An 18,020-nucleotide genomic window follows, 5' to 3' on the forward strand; every position below is an offset into this window, starting at 1 on the left:
TCTATAACCTCGCACTCACTATCTACGATTTCCACGCTGACATCAAGACTTGCTATTTTTGGCCTTGGAGTCCTGATCGGCTTATTTTGGGTCCTACTTGACGAACTAGACCATGAGCTACTGGAAGACGACTCCCCTGAACCGGACTCAGAACTAGAGCTACTAGACATGAAAGCAAGAAAAGAAACGAATAAAAGGCACACTCAAGAAGATTACCGGTCTGAATAGAGAAGCTCCTAATCCTTAGACGACCACAACGACAACCTACGCGAGCCGAACAGAGCAAAAGCTAGGAGGAAGGAGTGGAGTAAAAGTGAAATGTAAAAAATGAAGGATGAAAAACCACTTCTTATAGGCGAAGGTTAGGCGGTTCACATTAATGAAGGGCATGCACTTCGAGGGCCCTAGAATGGTGCCCCGTGTCTCTCATTAATGATGGGCACATACTTCAAGGCAAGGGCGTAAGTAGAAACGCGCGTATCTCCAAGTGGCTAAGGGCTTCCGTGAAGAGCTCGTATGAGGGATAGCTTTGGGCGTGATTGTGCCCATGACAAAATCCAGTCCGGCCCAAGCCGGACAGGATATGACACAACTCGCTAAACGGCAAAATCCAGTCCGGCCCAAGCCGGACAGGATATGACGCAACTCGCTAAACGACAAAATTCAGTCCGGCCTAAGCCGGACAGGATATAACACACCTCGCTAAACAACAAAAATCCAGTCCGGCCCAAGCCGGACAGGATATGACGCAACTCGCTAAACGGCAAAATCCAGCCCGGCTTTAGCGACAAAATTGAGTCTGGCCCAAGCCGGACAGGATATGACGCAACTCGCTAAACGACAAAATCCAGTCCGGCCCAAGCTGGACAGGATATGACGCAACTCGCTATGCGACAAAATCCAGTCTGGCCCAACCCGGACAGGATATGACGCGACAAAATCCAGTCCGGCCCAAGCCGGACTGATTCCCAGGCCGGACTGACAAATTTCCGGACTGGTTCCCAGGCCGGACTGCCAAATTTCCTGACTGATTCCCAGGCCGGATTGACAGATTTTCCGGACTGATTCCCAGGCCGGACTGACAGATTTCCGGACTGATTCCCAGGCCGGACTGACAAATTTCCGGACTGATTCCCAAGCCGGACTGATAGATTTTCCGAACTGATTCCCAGGCCGGACTGACAAATTTCCGGACTGATTCCCAGGCCGGACTGACAAATTTCCGAACTGATTCCCAGGCCGAACAAACGGCTTCGCCGGACAGACTCCCCCCTTATCAGGAATATAACTCGCCACACTTCTCCAAATCACTACAATGACTTGGAGAACTGGGGGGCAACTGATAGGGTATAAAAACAACAGCCAATTAGCTGTCGACACGTGGCCCCAGGATGGCCCACCACAAGCCTAACTACTGTACAGGGGCAATATGGTAATTGTCGGAGAGTAGGTGAACTTGAACCTATAGCTGACCGACACCTGTCCTGGGGTAATAACTCCCCAACTGCCCCAGGTTTCCCTCTATAAAAGGGCTTCCAAAGCTCATAAAAAGGATAATAACATTGCAAAAGGCATTTCGCAGATGGTCTGTCGCACGTCAGAGTAGCCCCTCATCTCACTTTTCAGCATATTTTGCCGTCATTCACGAGGTGGCTACTTTGACATTAGACAGACCATCTGTGAAATGCCTTCTGCGATAGACGCTAGCAAATCCGTAACTTATGATAAGGGATTTGCTATGGCTTCTGTCACATGCAACACCCCATCCTCAAAATGCCTCCTGCGATGGACGCTAGCAAATCCCTATATTACTATTATCCTTTAATTTTTCAGTTCCCTCAAAATCGTGGAAATAAAAACAGTTGCATGGAAAAGAATTTTTTCTTTCCTGCAATTTAAACAGGCGCCTAAGATCTATTTTCTCATTTCATTTGAACGCTTTTGGTTCCAAGTTTAGGATGGTCAGTAAAATCGGATTTTGGAATTTTGGACCATGGACTATCCATGTTGGGCCCACCAGATACATCTACTAAACTGCTTTATCCACTTGAGTAAAGAAATAATATTTATATAAAATGATGATTTCAATGGTTAAGAATTGGAAGAACTTGGAACTATTTCTGTACTATATTTTAGGGAAATGATATCTGCGCCAAGTGTTTCAATAAACATGCGCTCCACTTGTTTGTCGTGTAGCATTTAAAGGGTTTAAAGAGCTTTTTGAGAACCATAATATCCTCTGAAATTCCTTTAAATACTACACGACAGACAAGTGGAGCGCTTGTTTATCAAGACACCTTGGTGCAGATATCATTTCCCTATGTTTTATAGTAAATTTATATGAGACTTCCGTACATGCATGTGTAGCCCAAAAATACAGCGGGCCGAAGTGCTTCCGTTATCCAAACCATTCATTAGTTAGACCCTGACGTAGACAGGATGTGGCCCAAACAACTTCTTGATCAGGCAATCCTTACGATCCGATTTGTGGATGCTTAAAATTGACCGTATAGTGTAGAAACCTCTCGATTAGAGGGTTAGGATCGTCCAATGGAGAAGATTTTTTGGGCTCACCCCATCAGGGGCGATGCCATAAATTCTGCACAAGGGGGGCAAAAATTATAGTAATTTATTTTCTCCAAACAAATGAAAGTAATATTATAGTTTCCAAAAAAAACCCTCTATATATTCCATCACCAGCGGCGTAAACATCACTTCGGCTAAAATGCCCTTGGCTATATATTTCAATCTTGTTACGGAGAACAAAACATATTCAAGTGAGGAATGATAGAATGAAGTGCGGCATACAAAAACCAGCTACAAGGGCGCCTCCATTGGTCCAATCTTAAGAAAGTGAGAAAGTGGATCACTTTCTTAAGATTGGACCAATGGGGGCGCCCTTGGAGCTGGTTTTTGCAAGGGCGCCCTTCAGTCTATCATTCGTCAAAAAGTGGAATGTTAAATTCTCTTGCAAACCCCACTGGTGGAACGGGACCAATGTGCATTTATAACTTGTATAAGTCAAAGAACAATAAATGGATTAGGTGACATTCACCAATAAAGGTGTATTTGTTCTTTCCCAAAAAATTAAGGGGGGCAATTGCCCCCCTTCCCTTACAAGTGCCGTCGCCCCTGCACCCCATCTACATCAAGGCCCAACTAATGAATGGTTATGGCTTGGATCGCCCAAGGGATTTGCTAGCGTCCATCACGAAAGGAATTTCACGGATGGGCTGTTGCATGTGAAAGCAGATACACAAGCTCACTTTTCAGCAGATTTTGTCTTCATTCACAAGGTGGATCCTCTCACATGCAACAGCCCATCCGCGATGCCTTCTGCAAGGACACTAGCAAATCCCTTTTTATAACTGTCTTTATAATTTTTATAGGCTACTGATATTAGCACTACCTTGTTTTTTTATTTTTAATAGGCTTCTAGGAGCTTTTTGGAAACTGTAATAATTTTTACAGCTATTTAATTAGTGAAAGGCAAGATTAGTTAGCCCAGTTATCAAAACATAGTAAATACAAATATCAGTAGTCTTTTTACAATATAATATGGGAATTGCTAGTGTCCATCGCAAAAGGCATTTCGTGGCTGGTCTGTCGCATCTCAGACCGGCCACCTCCTGAATGGAGACAAAAGCTAGGTGGCTGGTCTGACATGTGACAAACTAGCTGCGAAATGCCTTTTGCGATGGACGCTAGCAAATCCCAATAAATATGCATACCATTGATTTTAGACTTTCACTGGTCAATTTACATAATAACTAGTCCTCTTTTGAATTACTTGTTTTGTATCTAAGCTTTATTATGCTAATCACTATTCAAAATTGATAATTGTAATTTTTACGCTCTAGAGAATAGATGATTCACGGTTACTGTAACAGCGAAACACATTTCTTTTAATTTTGAGTCTGATAATCATTTCTGGACCTGAAATCAATTCTCAAAATCTAAAATGAACAAGGGGTAAATGATGCTTGATTGACCAAGGGCCTAGGATCATCCGATCAAACTATTCTTCTTGGTGTCACTGGTCGGATCAACCTATCGGATGACATACACTTGGCACAAGCAACCCCAAAAAGCGTCTATTGAGGAGTCTCAAAGCCAGTCTTTGTAGAATTTTTTTAGAAAGATTAGTAGACCATAACATGGTGTTCTTTTAATTTATATTTTTTTGAAAAATTATATCAGCACAACAATTTTTTGATATTCGCACTAACCCATCTTGTCTCTTATTACTTAAAGAACTGTTAAAGGTTATTAAAATTCCCCAAAAGCTATCACAAGGCCACAAGCCAATTAAAAAAACAAGGGGAGTGATAAATGGACCCCCGTATATCTTAAATTGACCCGCCCCCATATATCTTAAATCGACCCCCAGAGGAGAGAGAAAGACACATAGGGGTCTATTTAAGATATTTGGGGTTGATTTATCACTGCCCAAAAAGAAAGGACAAGCTAGTTTTTTGCAACTATTAAAACATGGTGGTACTGATATCATTTCTCTTTTTTTATGCCCGTCTTCCTTTTCAGGCCAGGCTTGTTTTGGATTGTGAGTTCAAACTGATTATTGGAATCGAAATGACATAATTTTGATTCTAAGAATCATTTTGGCATGTTCTCTAAATCCAAAAGAAACAGTGCCTTAGTTTTTAATCATATGATTGTTGTGACTGGACATGGTGGAGCTCTTTAGATTCCCGGCGACGGCGCCGGTCGGCGGGAACAACAGCCAAAAAGATGTGACATTTGTGGGACGTTAGTGGTCCAAAAAAGATGATATAAAAACTCAAAGAAAGATAGAGGCTATGTTCTCTGCATCTGTTTTAATCAGGGCTTGCCTAACTAGGGTTAGGGTTCGAGATAACAACTATAGTCAATAAATACCAACGTGTCATTATCACGGGGAAAGGTCCAAAACTTTGGTGGTAGGGGCCACCAAAGAAAATATGGTCACATGAAGGGAGGATGGATGACATGTCACCGCCTCAACAACCAAAGGCTATCTATAGCCCGGCTTTAAAAAACTAATCCGAATTAGAAATTTATCTAATGAATTAATTAATCTAATCACTCTTATTTAAAACTAATTTGAGCTATTAGGATTTCTGGGATCCTAGATTTTATAAACTAGAACCTAGATTGTACATTTTCAGGATTGTAAAATCCTGGCGTCACCTTATAATATCCAGCTTTAGCTTATAAAATCTAGGTTTTAGCTTGTAAAATTCAGAATTTTGCAGTAGCAGAGTATGTATAAATCCATGTATCCAGATGGTCTCTTATGAGGGAATTTAAAAATAATAGATTTCTTTGCTAACTTTGACGCTCAGAATTTAAGCCAAAGAAGATAAAGATCAAAACAACCCATGGTATTAAAATCAATGTGTGACATTAGACTAGGGAAATTCAATATAATTTTGAAGAATAGAATCAAACAGTTAGGAATGAAGAACCCACAGAAAATTCAAACAAAAGCACTGAAAAGGGAACCTTCCCGGAAATGTTTATCCAGCATTCCGGGAGAGGTCAAAAAAATTTTACTCTCTGCTTCAAAGGGTTTCTCCATAAGGACTATTAATTTTTTTACCTTGTAACTTCCTGCACCATTGGGTAATCATATGTTTTAAGGAAGTATTATATGCCATGTGCACAATGTAAAATATTTTTCAAACAGTACAGATGGGCCCACTTCATAGGATGATCCAAACCATTCATCTGTTGGGCCGCAACCTAAATAGGTTGTACCCCAAAAATCTTCTTCATAGGATGATTCTAACCCTCTGATCTATGTAGGATTTGTACATAATTTACACCTATGCAGATCGGAGTGTTAAGATCATCCTATGGAGAAGATTTACAGGGTACAACCTATTTAGGTGGTGGTCCAACAATTGAACGGGTTGGATCATCCTATGAAATGGGCCCAACTGTACTTTTTGAAAATCACTAGACATCACATGCACACGACGTATAAAATCCCTAGTTTTAGAATTCTTAGAGTAGGAACAAATATCCACACTATTGCACACCTCGTTTATTTCATAGTAGTTGCGGATAGCAGTTTGAGTATTTTAATAGCCATGAAAATCTAATTAAAAGAGATTTGATGCCTTGCTAAGGACCATTGCGGGAGAAATTTCAAGGAACGGCAGTTGCGTGAGAGTGCAACCACCTTAGATGAATTATATGAATAAGACAGAATCTGAGCCTCTGTGGCTGCACTCTCATGCAATAGCCGTTCTGTGGACTGCCTTCTGCGATTGTCCCCGGCAAATCTCATAAAAGAAAAAAAGAAAAAAAATAAGGGAAATAATATATTCGCCCTTCTTTTACTTGGGACAGACCCCTCTAGTTTAAAGGAGTAGTCGTAAATCTGGTAGATGGAGCTGTCCCAAGTACAAAAAAGGGTGAATATTACCACTTCACAGCTGAGAAATTTTTGAGCCACTAGCCTTATAAGCTCTCCCTAGTCACGACTATAACAGTTTTTAACCTTCAAAACCACAAATAAATCAATCAACCAACTGTCAAGATGATTTGTCGTGACTAAACTCTGCCACGTGGACTTAAACTCTCTGAGGTCATAAAGCTGACGTAACGCAAACTCCCGTCTGACCTGGCCGCCTAGGGTCATTGACTCACGTGCAATTTAACCAGTGGGCCCCAATCTACACTGACACATCCGAAACATCCTCCCTTGCCATTGTTCCAACCCTTCCCCTTTGAACGCCCTTTTTGTTTTTTTTCTATTCTTCTAATCTTCTCGAAACGCATTTATTTTATACATCATCTAATCGCCTCTTTGATTTAGGTATATAAAGAGTGACTTCAAACACAAAGAATTTCAAGGCAAAAACCTCAACACTTTTCCCTCCAACTATTCCCCAAATGGATTCCCCCTTCTCCCATTCCTCAAATTCCGACATCTCGCCGGGATTCTCACCGGAATCATCGTTGGGATCCCCGGAAAATTTTTCATGGAATGAGTTCATCTTCAAGGAGGAACCCCTTCCTTTTAATGAAAACGATTCCGAAGAGATGTTCCTCTTTGATCTACTAACAGAGGCCTCAAAAGACTCATCAAATATTCCCTTTTCGGCGCGAATGAAGGAAGAGGAGGTAAATAAAGAGGAGCCCAAAATGAAGGAGAAGTGTTATAGAGGAGTTAGAAGGCGTCCGTGGGGGAAATTCGCGGCGGAGATTAGGGATTCGACTCGGCACGGGATTCGGGTTTGGCTCGGAACGTTTGATAGTGCGGAGGCGGCTGCTTTGGCATATGATCAGGCTGCGTTTTCGATGAGGGGTTCGATGGCAATTTTGAATTTTCCGGTGGATCGTGTCCGTGAATCGCTTAGAAATCTATCCTACGGTGAAGATGGATGCTCCCCTGTGGTGGCCCTCAAGAAGAGACACTCAATGAGAAGGAAATCAATGTGTAGGAAAAATAAGGGGAGAGATTTGAGGATTGAGAATGTGGTGGAATTGCAAGATTTAGGAGTGGATTATCTAGAGGAACTTCTTAATTCATGTTGCTAAACTTGGTGGATCTAGTTTAACATGAGAGCAATTCTCTGTTCAGTTGAGTTTTCCTTTTTTTTACTTTTTTTTTTTGTTTGGGTTCATCCTTCCCTTTTAAGTCGGAAGGATGTAATAGTAAGAATCTTATTTTTGTATTCTTACATCTTCAAAAATTGGTTTTGTTTTGTTTGTAATGTAGAAATGTTGTGGTCTTGTGGATAAGTGTTTTTTTGGATCATTGTGTGGGCCTCAAATCATAATCATCGGATTCTTGTGCAATTTCTTGGAACTCCATTCTTTTGATCTTGCCACTCTTTACAATTCCAAGTTTCCTACGGCCAATTTCAAAAAGACTTAAAATTAATAGATGAGTGTCAGTATCAAAAGAAAGAGGAGGAGATATTAGTATTTGAATATACTACAAGACTAACATTGGATTTGCTAGGGACCGTGGAAAAAGGCACTCTCATCATGCAACTGCTAGGTCCCTAGCAAATCACCACTCACATAGTGGTCAACTTGTGATGATTAGTTTTAAGGATGGTTCAAATTTTGGTTTTGGAATGCGTTTAGGTCCTCACTGAAATCCTCAAACCAAATTTTGGAAATTTCCGCCGAAATCCAACAAAATGGATTGAGAAAATCGTACAAAATTTCGGCTGAAATTTCAGGATAATATTAAATAATAGATAAAATCCAGATTTTTTTGGATATTCCTTAAATTTCTAACCGAAATTTCAAAAAATTCCCAACTTTCGGTCGAAATTGTATTCCGTTTCAAGTTTATCCTTTTCGATTTCGGTCCAAATTTCAAACCATGATTTTATGGATATCAATGTATTTCAAATCATGGTTTTAAGAGTATCAACTTAAAAGGTGCCAACCTCAAAACAAGGGAGTGCTAGTTAATATCTCGACAACCATGTTATGATATTTTCACCAACTCATCTTGTCTTTTAGTATTTAAAGAGCCGGGAAGGCTTACTACCAATTAGAAAAGAACAGGCAAGCTGGTTTTATGCAATTATTAAAACATTGTTGTGCTGATATCATGTCCATTTATAAAATGGCAACATAACGTGGAAATTAAATTTTCCATTCAACTTCAAAAAAATTATTTAAACATTGTTGTGCTTAAGGGTGCAAGTTTGGCCCTGTCTTTGTTGCCCGTCATGTTGTTGAATTCATATTGTCTTATTTTGTTCCCCTTCTATGTTTATTGATCATTTTGTTCTATATGATATGTGGTTGCTTTATATTTAGCACTCTTAACAGGTATTTTCACTAGGGTCAAGGGCCAGCCCGGCCCGGCCCTACCCAATCAAGGCCAATCAGGGCGGGCCAGGGCTGCTCTAAGCCAGCATATCCATTTATCAAATGAGAACATAATGCAGAAATTAAATTTGGAAAATTGATATTTCCGCTCCCCTTTTAGACCAATCCACTCCAACTTGGAGTGGATTGGTCTAAAAGGGGAGCGGAAATATCAACTCCCCTATGCTTTGGATATTTCCACTCCACTTTTAAACCAATCCACTATCCAATAGGGCTGCAACTCGGGTCGGGTGGGTCGGGTTTTGGAGAACCCAACCCTACCTGAGAAATATCTCGGGTCGGGTTTTTTTTCCGGAAAACCCACGATTCCCAAACCCGGCCCTACCCATGATAAATCTCAGGTCGGTTCGGGTCGGGTCGGGTTTTTTCACGTTGCCGCAATTTTTTAAGGAAAATTCTTATTTGGCAAGGCAACTCAACTCATAGAAGCAGAAATTACACTCACATTACACTTGAATCATACAATGATGTAATTACACTCACATTACACTTGAATCAAACAATTGTCTAATCAAACAATGTTGTAATTACAATCAAACAATGCTGAATCAAACACTTGAATCAACTCAATTCATAGAAGCAGAAATTACACTCACATACAATAACAGTGGGTGCGTGGGTTTTCACTTTTAACTTTTAACTATCAATAGAAAAAAATGTACATAGTATAACTTATGTAACTCGGGTCGGGTTGGGCCCTTTCAAACCCGGCTCGAACCCGGCTCGACCCGAGATTCATGCGGGCTTTTGAATGCTCAACCTGGCTCGACCCGAAACCCATGAAACCTGAACCCAACCCAACCCAGGCTATTTTCGGGTCGGGTAAAACCCGGCTCGAGTTGCAGCCCTACTATCCACTCCAAGTTGGAGTGGATTAGTCTAAAAGTGGAGTGGAGATATCAGCTCCCTTAAATTTTCCGTTCAACTTTAAAAGCAGCCCTAAGTTGTGCTGATATCATATCCATTTATCAAATGAGAACATAATGCAGAAATTAAATTTTCCGTTCAACTTTAAAAAACCAATCATTGGAGGGGTAAGCAGGGATCGAACCCGCCACCTCATGAATGAGAAGCAAAGCCTCAACCATTTAGCTACTGTATCAATTACATCATTCTCCCATTCGGAATAATAATATCTTGTCAAAATTAGAAGATTACAAAATTAATGGAATACCCTTTCTTTCCGTAGCCATAACAGTGGCTTAATCAAGGTTTGATGAATCAAAGGCGTTAGATAAATATGATCGGTGACCACTCGGATCAATGGATCTGATCACATAAGTGAGGTAAAAGTGGGGCGTAATCAATGTAAAGAGGGTATTTGGCCTCTTCTAAGTAAAATGGGTGCACTCCAAATTTTCCACCAAAAAACGAGTGTAAAATTGGTTTTACGGTTCATTTTACATCAAAAATAAAATAAAATATAGCCATTGTCGTTGTTTCAGTTGGTGTCTGTTAGGGCTGCAACAGGGTCGGGTTGGGTCGGGTTTTTCAAAACCCTTACCCAACCCTGGATCCCATTATCTCGACCCTGACCCCCCCTAACCCTGAGTCAGGGCCGGAAAACCTCAACCCATTGCCCGCCCTACAGGACTCAGTGTGGCCCTGGCCCACCCTGATTGGCCGGGCCGGCCCTGATTGACCCTAGTGCAAATACCTGTTAAGGGTGCCAAAAATAAAGCAACCACATATCATATAGAACAAAATGATCAATAAACAGAGAAAGGGAACAAAATAAGACAATATGAATTCAACAACATGACGGGTAAAAGAGACAATTAATAATAATAATCTAAAGAAACATCAATCCAAGATAATAGAAAACATTAGCAAAAGAAACATGCACAGATGGTTCAATTCTATAATAGAAAACTTAGGGTCGGGCCGGCTCAGGCTGATCCAAGGTATCAACCTTGAACGCGACCCTACCATGAGTCAGGGCCTAAAAAATGAACCCTGACCCTCCCTCAGGGTTGGAAAATCCAGCCCAGATCCTGTTCGCGCTCAGGGCGGGTCAGAGCTGACAGGGCCAAACTTGCACCCCTAGTGTCTGTAATGCATACACAACCCTCAAAATTAGTAAATTACCCCTGTTCTTGCAGTTCTAATTAACATTTTGTTTGTCACTTTCAACCGGGTGGGGTTTCCAGTCCCTTTTGTTTGAAAAAAAAGCACAAATAAAATGCTATATTTTAACGAATGAAGATTTTATATGGTGTGTGGCCATAAAGTCCAGTATTTTCCAAATTACTGTACGGCCCACTTCATAGAATGATCCAAACCGTTCAATTGTTGTGCCGTAGATTGTGCCCCAAAAATAATTGAGATAGGATATGATCTTAACATGCACTCCGATCCTTGGAGCGTTAGGATCATATCCTATGAAAATGATTTTTGTCGTACAATAAATGAACGGTTCTGATCATCCTATGAAGTGGGCCATACAGGACCTTTTTAAAATTACTCGACTATATGGCCTCCCACGATATAAAAACTCGTATGAATGACCCATAATGCTAGAGCCCCACCAAATTGGAATTCAACGAGTGGCCAATATAGCAGTGTGTCCAACCTTTCAATGATCTGAACCGTCCATTCTTTAAAGAAAATACACCACTTGCCTATCCTCTCACAAATAATACGTATTCCTCATCGTAAATGAATAGTCAAAACAAGATCTTGGAGACGGTTCACTTTCAACAACAAAAATTACATGCTACTTCAATTTAAGATGATCAAACACTAGTCAATGATTGACGGGTTTTACAATGGGCTATATTAGATCCAAAGCATGGCCTATCAAATGGGCAGCTTAGATCATTCAAAGGTGGGACCCCATATGACCGTATTGTGCGTGCCTCACTGTATATTTGTATTACAATGAGGTCATCCCGCAACATTCTCAATTGATTGACTCATGAGGTTTTATGGGGTAATCAAGTCCATCGAATTCTTGCAGTTCATCCGATGCATACGACATGTGTGGCCACCAAATTTAGGGGTATAACTCCCTCGGGTTCAACCCGAAAAAAAGTCAGGTCGGGTCGGGTTGAGTTCGGGTCGAGTTTTCTGAACCAAAGGTTGAGTTCGGATCGACTTCGGGTTGAGGATTTGGGAAACCCAACCCGGGTGAAATGATTTTTTTAAGCTTAAAAACTCAAGTTGGGTCAGGTTGAACTCGGGTTGGGTCGGGATTGGGGGGATTAGGTTGAACCTTGTCAGGATGGAAATCGGATGGGGTCAGGTTTGGGTTGGATAAAAGGGTTCCTCAGGTCGGGTCGGTTGGCCTCAACCCTACCCGAGTTGCACCCCTAACCAAATTGAATGGATTAGATCTAGACCCACCAACCTAACTGATGTAGGATATCTTGTAGATTTGTTTTTTAGTTAAAACTTCTAAGTAAAGATAAGTTTGAATCCTTATTAGATTAGGATTAGTTAGCAATATTTTAGTATTTTAGTTGAGAGAAATCACGAAACATGAAAAATCTATAAATATAGTCATGTGATGTATTTTGGGATATTTTCAATGAAATAAACTCGTTTACGTTTTTTTCTCTTCCTTGTGGATTCAAAGTTTATCTTATTTCCTTGTGGATTCAGGGATATTTTATGAAAGAAGTCAGTGTTCTTCTATTGGGTTGAAGATGATGATGATCTTCGCCTCTTTTTCCATTCTTCCGCCACGTTAGTTGGTATCAGAGTGAGGTTTCACCTCATATCGAAGCCGCTTGGTTCAACCATCCACCCATCACCAATCTAGAGGCTCGGATTTGAGCTGTGGATTCGCCACACCAACAGTCCACGCTTCATCTCGTAGTCCTCATCCATTTTTCGGCCGCTGCGTCCTTCAAACAGCCCAGGCTTTTCGTGTGGTGCCGTAGGCCTCAGCCGGATCACACCCTACAAATCAAGCCACAACACCTTTCATGCGATTTCAGCCCTCTACTTACTCTTAAAATCAAAGCCAACATCCCATCTTTCTATCAAACCACAAGAACCCAGCAATCCACTACAATCTCCTGACACTTGGGTGTCAAAACCATACTATCAGTTTTTCAAATCCACCTTATGTTCAGCCCGTGAAAACATTCCAACCTTTTATATGTTACCTAATTTACGCCCAAGAGCTAGTGTATTCTCGGTCCTGAGAACCCTCTTATTTCAGCCCTTTTATTGCAACACACTAGCAAAATCTCTTCACAAACGACCAAGAAAGCCACCCATCTTTAACTAACTCGCCATCTTTCACCTATTTTATATGCTACATCCAAAACTGAACCCATCTTCATAGTTTCATCTTTATATGTTAGCCTCTTAAAACTGTCACCATACATCCCATACATCTCAGCTCTCCAAGACAACCCACTTGTCATCTAAACCATTCTTTTCCCTAGCCACATAACAACTTTAAAAAAAAAACCCCATCTCTCCCTATTTTATCCGAAATTTGTTGAAGATCATCACCAACTTCTCACTAAAGAAATAAGGAATGTTGACTGAGCCTTCAGATTCTGTTGCATGAGAAATCTTTTGCTATCTTTAGTCAGAATAAACGGAGGAAGACCAAGACTTTAGTGAAGTAGTATATGTTTGTTATGATTGTTAAAGTTGTTGCTATCATATGAAATCTTTTGCTATCTTCAATAAAAGGAGGAAGACCAAGACTTTAGTGAAGTAGTTTTAGATATTTTATATTTGTTAAAGTTGTTGCTAGTCTATTTATTTGTAATCCATTTCACTCGATTGATTAAGCAAGAAAAGCTAGTTTCAAGTCTCTGTTTTCTGCTCTGTTTTATTTACAATTGGTATCAGAGCTGAGGCAATTTTCTGGGAGAGTTGCTGAGGTTTTGGAGATTTAAAGACCTGCTGTTTGCTGCGATCGTATCTAGCTGTGATCGAAGACCTGCTGTTTGGCTGCAATCATGGATCTCACCAATTCAGTAGGTGGAATCGAGAAGCTAAATAACACGAATTATGACTACTGGAAGTCATGCCTGGAGTCGTATCTTCAGGGTCAAGATCTTTGGGAGGTTGTGAATGGAGCTGATGCCGTCCCTCCCAACTGCACACCCGATTCCCAGGATGCTTCACGTAAGTGGAAGATCAAAGCAGGGAAAGCTTTGTTTGTTCTGAAGGCCACCATTCAGAAGGATATGTTAGGCCATATTCGTGAAGTCAAGACGCCTAAGGAAGCCTGGGAGTCATTTGCTGTTTTGTTTTCTAAAACAAATGATGCAAGACTCCAGATGCTAGAGAATGAGATTGGATCAGTCTCTCAAGGGAACATGACAATATCCCAATACTTCATGAAAGTAAAAGGTATTTGTCATGATATCACCCAACTTGATGCAGAATCCAAAATCACCGATGCACGTACACGGAGGATAATTATTCGAGGTTTAAAATCCGAATACAATGGGTTCATTACAGCTATTCAAGGGTGGCCAGTTCAGCCATCTCTACTTGAATTGGAAAGTCTTCTAGCCAATCAAGAGAGTTTGGCAAAACAAATTGCAGGTATATCCTTGAAAGAAAATGAAGAGGTACTCTTCACAGGTCGGGGAAGCAAGCCCAAATCAAAATCAAAGCCTTGGCAAGGGAGCACTCAAGGAGGGGAAGCTTACAAAAATCGTGAATCAAGCTCAAGTTCAAAGAAAACATGGACATGCTACAACTGTGGCAAGCCTGGTCATTTTGCCAGGGATTGCTATGCACCAAAGAAGAAATCTGAAGAAGGAAATTCTGCTACATCGAATGATGTTCAACAGAATGATAATAGCGAGGACGAATGGAGCGCCTTTGTCTCCATTGTTGAAGACCAATCCTTGGTGGCTGAAAAGAAAAATTTTCAGGACAATGAAGAAGAATGGGCAGATTTTGTCTCCATTGTTGAAGACCAATCCTTGGTGGCTGAAAAGAAAAATTTTCAGGACAATGAAGAAGAATGGGCAGATTTTCTTGTCATTGATGAAGATCAGTTAGAAGGATGGGGAGATCTCCTTATCTCTGATGAAAAACCGTTAGAGTTAATTGAGATGGCTTTAACAGCCTCTAATCACGTGGTATCTACAAGCTCTATGGAGGAAAATGTCTCAGATCAACCAGACTATTCTAGAGACTGGATCATTGATTCAGGCTGTTCAAACCATATGACAGGAGATGGGCAAAAATTCCTCACAAAGACAGAGTACACTGGAAAGAAGATGGTAGTGACAGCAAATAATGCAAAATTGCCAATTGCTCATGTAGGAGATGCCGCTTGCATTCCAAGATCCAGCAATAAGCATATCCTGCTCAAAGATGTTTATCACGTTCCCAACATGAAGAAGAACCTGATGTCAGTATCTCAAATTACTAACTCAGGTAATTTTGTCATCTTTGGTCCAAATGATGTAAAAATCTACAAAGAATTGCAGATTTTTGGGACGCCTTGCATGGAAGGAAAGAGGGTAGAATCAATTTATGTTATGACAGCCCAAGATGCATATGTTGATAGAACTCGAAAAAATGAGACTGTTGATTTATGGCACTCTCGTCTTGCACACGTTGGATATATGAAGCTGAAAGTCATGATGAAAAAGCAATTGGTAAGAGGGCTTCCCGACCTTGAAGTTAGACCTGACATTGTCTGTTCTGGATGTCAATATGGGAAGGCACATCAGCTACCATACACCGAATCTGGGTTCCAAGCAAAACAGCCGCTTGAGCTAGTGCATTCTGACGTCCTCGGCAAAGTGAAAATTCCATCCATTGGAGGTAAAAGTTATCTATTAACATTTATAGATGATTTTTCAAGATATGTTTGGATATATTTTTTGAAAGAAAAACTTGAAGTATTCAAAATGTTTGTGGAGTTTCACAAACAAGTAGAAAATGATCTTGGCTATAAAATCAAATGTTTAAGATCTGATAATGGAGGTGAATTCTCATCAAATGAGTTTTCATCCTATCTGAAAGAGCATGGGATACGCAGACAACTTACTTGCCCCAATACACCCCAGCAAAATGGGGTAGCAGAAAGGAAAAACAGACATTTGGCTGAAGCATGTAGAAGCATGATGCATGCAAAAAATGTCCCAACCAGGTTTTGGGCTGAATGTATGAAGACCGCTGCATATGTTATTAATCGTCTTCCTCAACCAAAGCTCAATTTCATTTCACCTGTTGAAAAATTGTCTGGTGTTAAGCCCAATGTAAGTCATTTACGTGTTTTTGGTTCAGTTTGTTATGTATTTGTACCTGATCATTTACGCAGCAAATTTGAAAAGAAGGCTGTTAGATGCATTTTTACCGGTTACGATTCAGAAAGGAAAGGTTGGAGGTGTGTAGATCCATCCACTGGACGTGCTCATGTCTCGAGAAATGTTGTTTTTGATGAGGCATCTTCGTGGTGGTCACTAGAGCATGCAACCCTTCCAGACAGCAGAGAGTTCGAGGTAGAGCTACTTGAAAAGATGGGATCGGATGCTATGCTCGAACAAATAGACAAAGAACCAATTGAATCTTGTCAAAAGGAGATACACAATCGAGCAACCACATCATCTAGCCCATGGCAAACAGCTGTGCATCAAACCAGAACAGCAGAAGAGTTGAGACCATCTCAATGGAACGAACCAGAAATTGAAGAGGACAATACAGAACCTAGAAGATCATCTCGAACTCCAAAGCCGAATCCAAGGTATGCAAATTCAGCCTTAACTGCAGCATGGACAGTCACAATAGATGATGAAGTTCACATCAATGAACCAATTTCATTCGAAGAAGCTCAAGGAAAATTAGAATGGGAGAAAGCCATGGCTGAAGAAATCCAGGCTCTCAAAGAAAATGAAACCTGGGATCTTGTGCCTCGACCAACAGGAGCAACACCCATTTCATGCAAATGGGTATACAAAATCAAGACTAGAACAGATGGATCAATAGAAAGATTTAAAGCTCGGCTAGTGGCTCGAGGTTTCTCTCAACAGTTTGGTCATGACTATGATGAAACTTTCAGTCCTGTGGCAAAAATTACTACTGTTCGAGTCCTTATCGCTCTAGCTGCAAGTCAGTCATGGAAATTGTGGCAGTTGGATGTTAAGAACGCATTTTTACATGGCGAGTTGGATAGAGAAATTCTTATGGAACAGCCAAAGGGGTTTGAAGAAGACCCACGCTATGTCTGCAAACTCAGAAAAGCTTTATATGGCTTAAAACAGGCTCCACGAGCCTGGTATGGTAAGATTGCTGAATTTCTGCAAGCAAATGAGTATTCACTAGCCTCATCTGATTCTAGTTTATTTGTAAGAATCACTGATGGAAATACTTCAATCATTTCAGTTTATGTCGATGACTTGATAGTTACAGGGAATGATGTTGCAGAAATTACTAGAATCAGAAAAAATCTTGGAATTCGGTTTCAAATGAAAGAATTAGGAGAGCTCAAACACTTTCTAGGACTTGAAGTGGATCAGAGCAAGCATGGGATATTTCTCGGTCAGCAAAGTTATGCAAGAAGGTTACTTGATCGATTTGGAATGACAAGCTGCAACACCATTACAACCCCAGTTGAAATTAATGCAAAGCTTCAGGTAGATGATGGAGAGGAACTAGATGATCCAATCATGTACAGGCAACTAGTAGGGAGTTTAATCTATTTAACTCTAACTAGGCCTGACATAGCCCAAGGAGTTGGGGTTGTAAGTCGTTTCATGCAAAAACCAAGGAAGCCACATCTCGATGCAATTCGTAGAATTCTAAGGTATATTCAAGGAACATTGAATTTTGGTATACTTTATGAAGCAGGGAAGAAATGTGAAATTGTTGGGTTCTGCGATGCGGATTACGCTGGAGATCTTTCAACTCGAAGGTCTACAACAGGTTATATTTTCAGCCTAGGTTCCGGTGCTATTTCATGGTGCAGTAAGAGGCAGCCCACTGTATCGCTATCTACAACTGAAGCAGAATATCGAGCAGCAGCAATGGCAGCGCAGGAAAGCGTATGGCTAGTTCAATTGATGAAAGATTTGAATCAAATCACTTGTTGTGTGGTTAGTATTTATTGTGATAATGAAAGTGCAATTAAACTAGCTGAGAATCCCGTGTTTCATGCTAGAACAAAGCATGTAGAAATACATTATCACTTCATAAGAGAAAAGGTTCTTCGTGGAGAAATT

The 18,020-nt window shown here is 40.7% G+C and overlaps 1 protein-coding gene across 1 annotated transcript; it reads left to right on the forward strand.

The window, feature by feature from the left end:
- The first annotated feature begins 6,805 nt into the window (after positions 1-6,805).
- Positions 6,806-7,768, forward strand: LOC143881202 (ethylene-response factor C3-like). The gene has a single exon (XM_077384189.1). The coding sequence runs from the start codon at positions 6,901-6,903 to the stop codon at positions 7,546-7,548; it is 648 nt and encodes a 215-aa protein (XP_077240304.1). The 5' UTR covers positions 6,806-6,900; the 3' UTR covers positions 7,549-7,768.
- Positions 7,769-18,020: the final 10,252 nt, after the last annotated feature.

This window comes from Tasmannia lanceolata, unplaced genomic scaffold, assembly GCF_043159265.1.
Source record: "Tasmannia lanceolata isolate RefF3 unplaced genomic scaffold, GAP_Taslan_0.1 ptg000007l, whole genome shotgun sequence".
Classification (NCBI taxonomy): domain Eukaryota; kingdom Viridiplantae; phylum Streptophyta; class Magnoliopsida; order Canellales; family Winteraceae; genus Tasmannia; species Tasmannia lanceolata.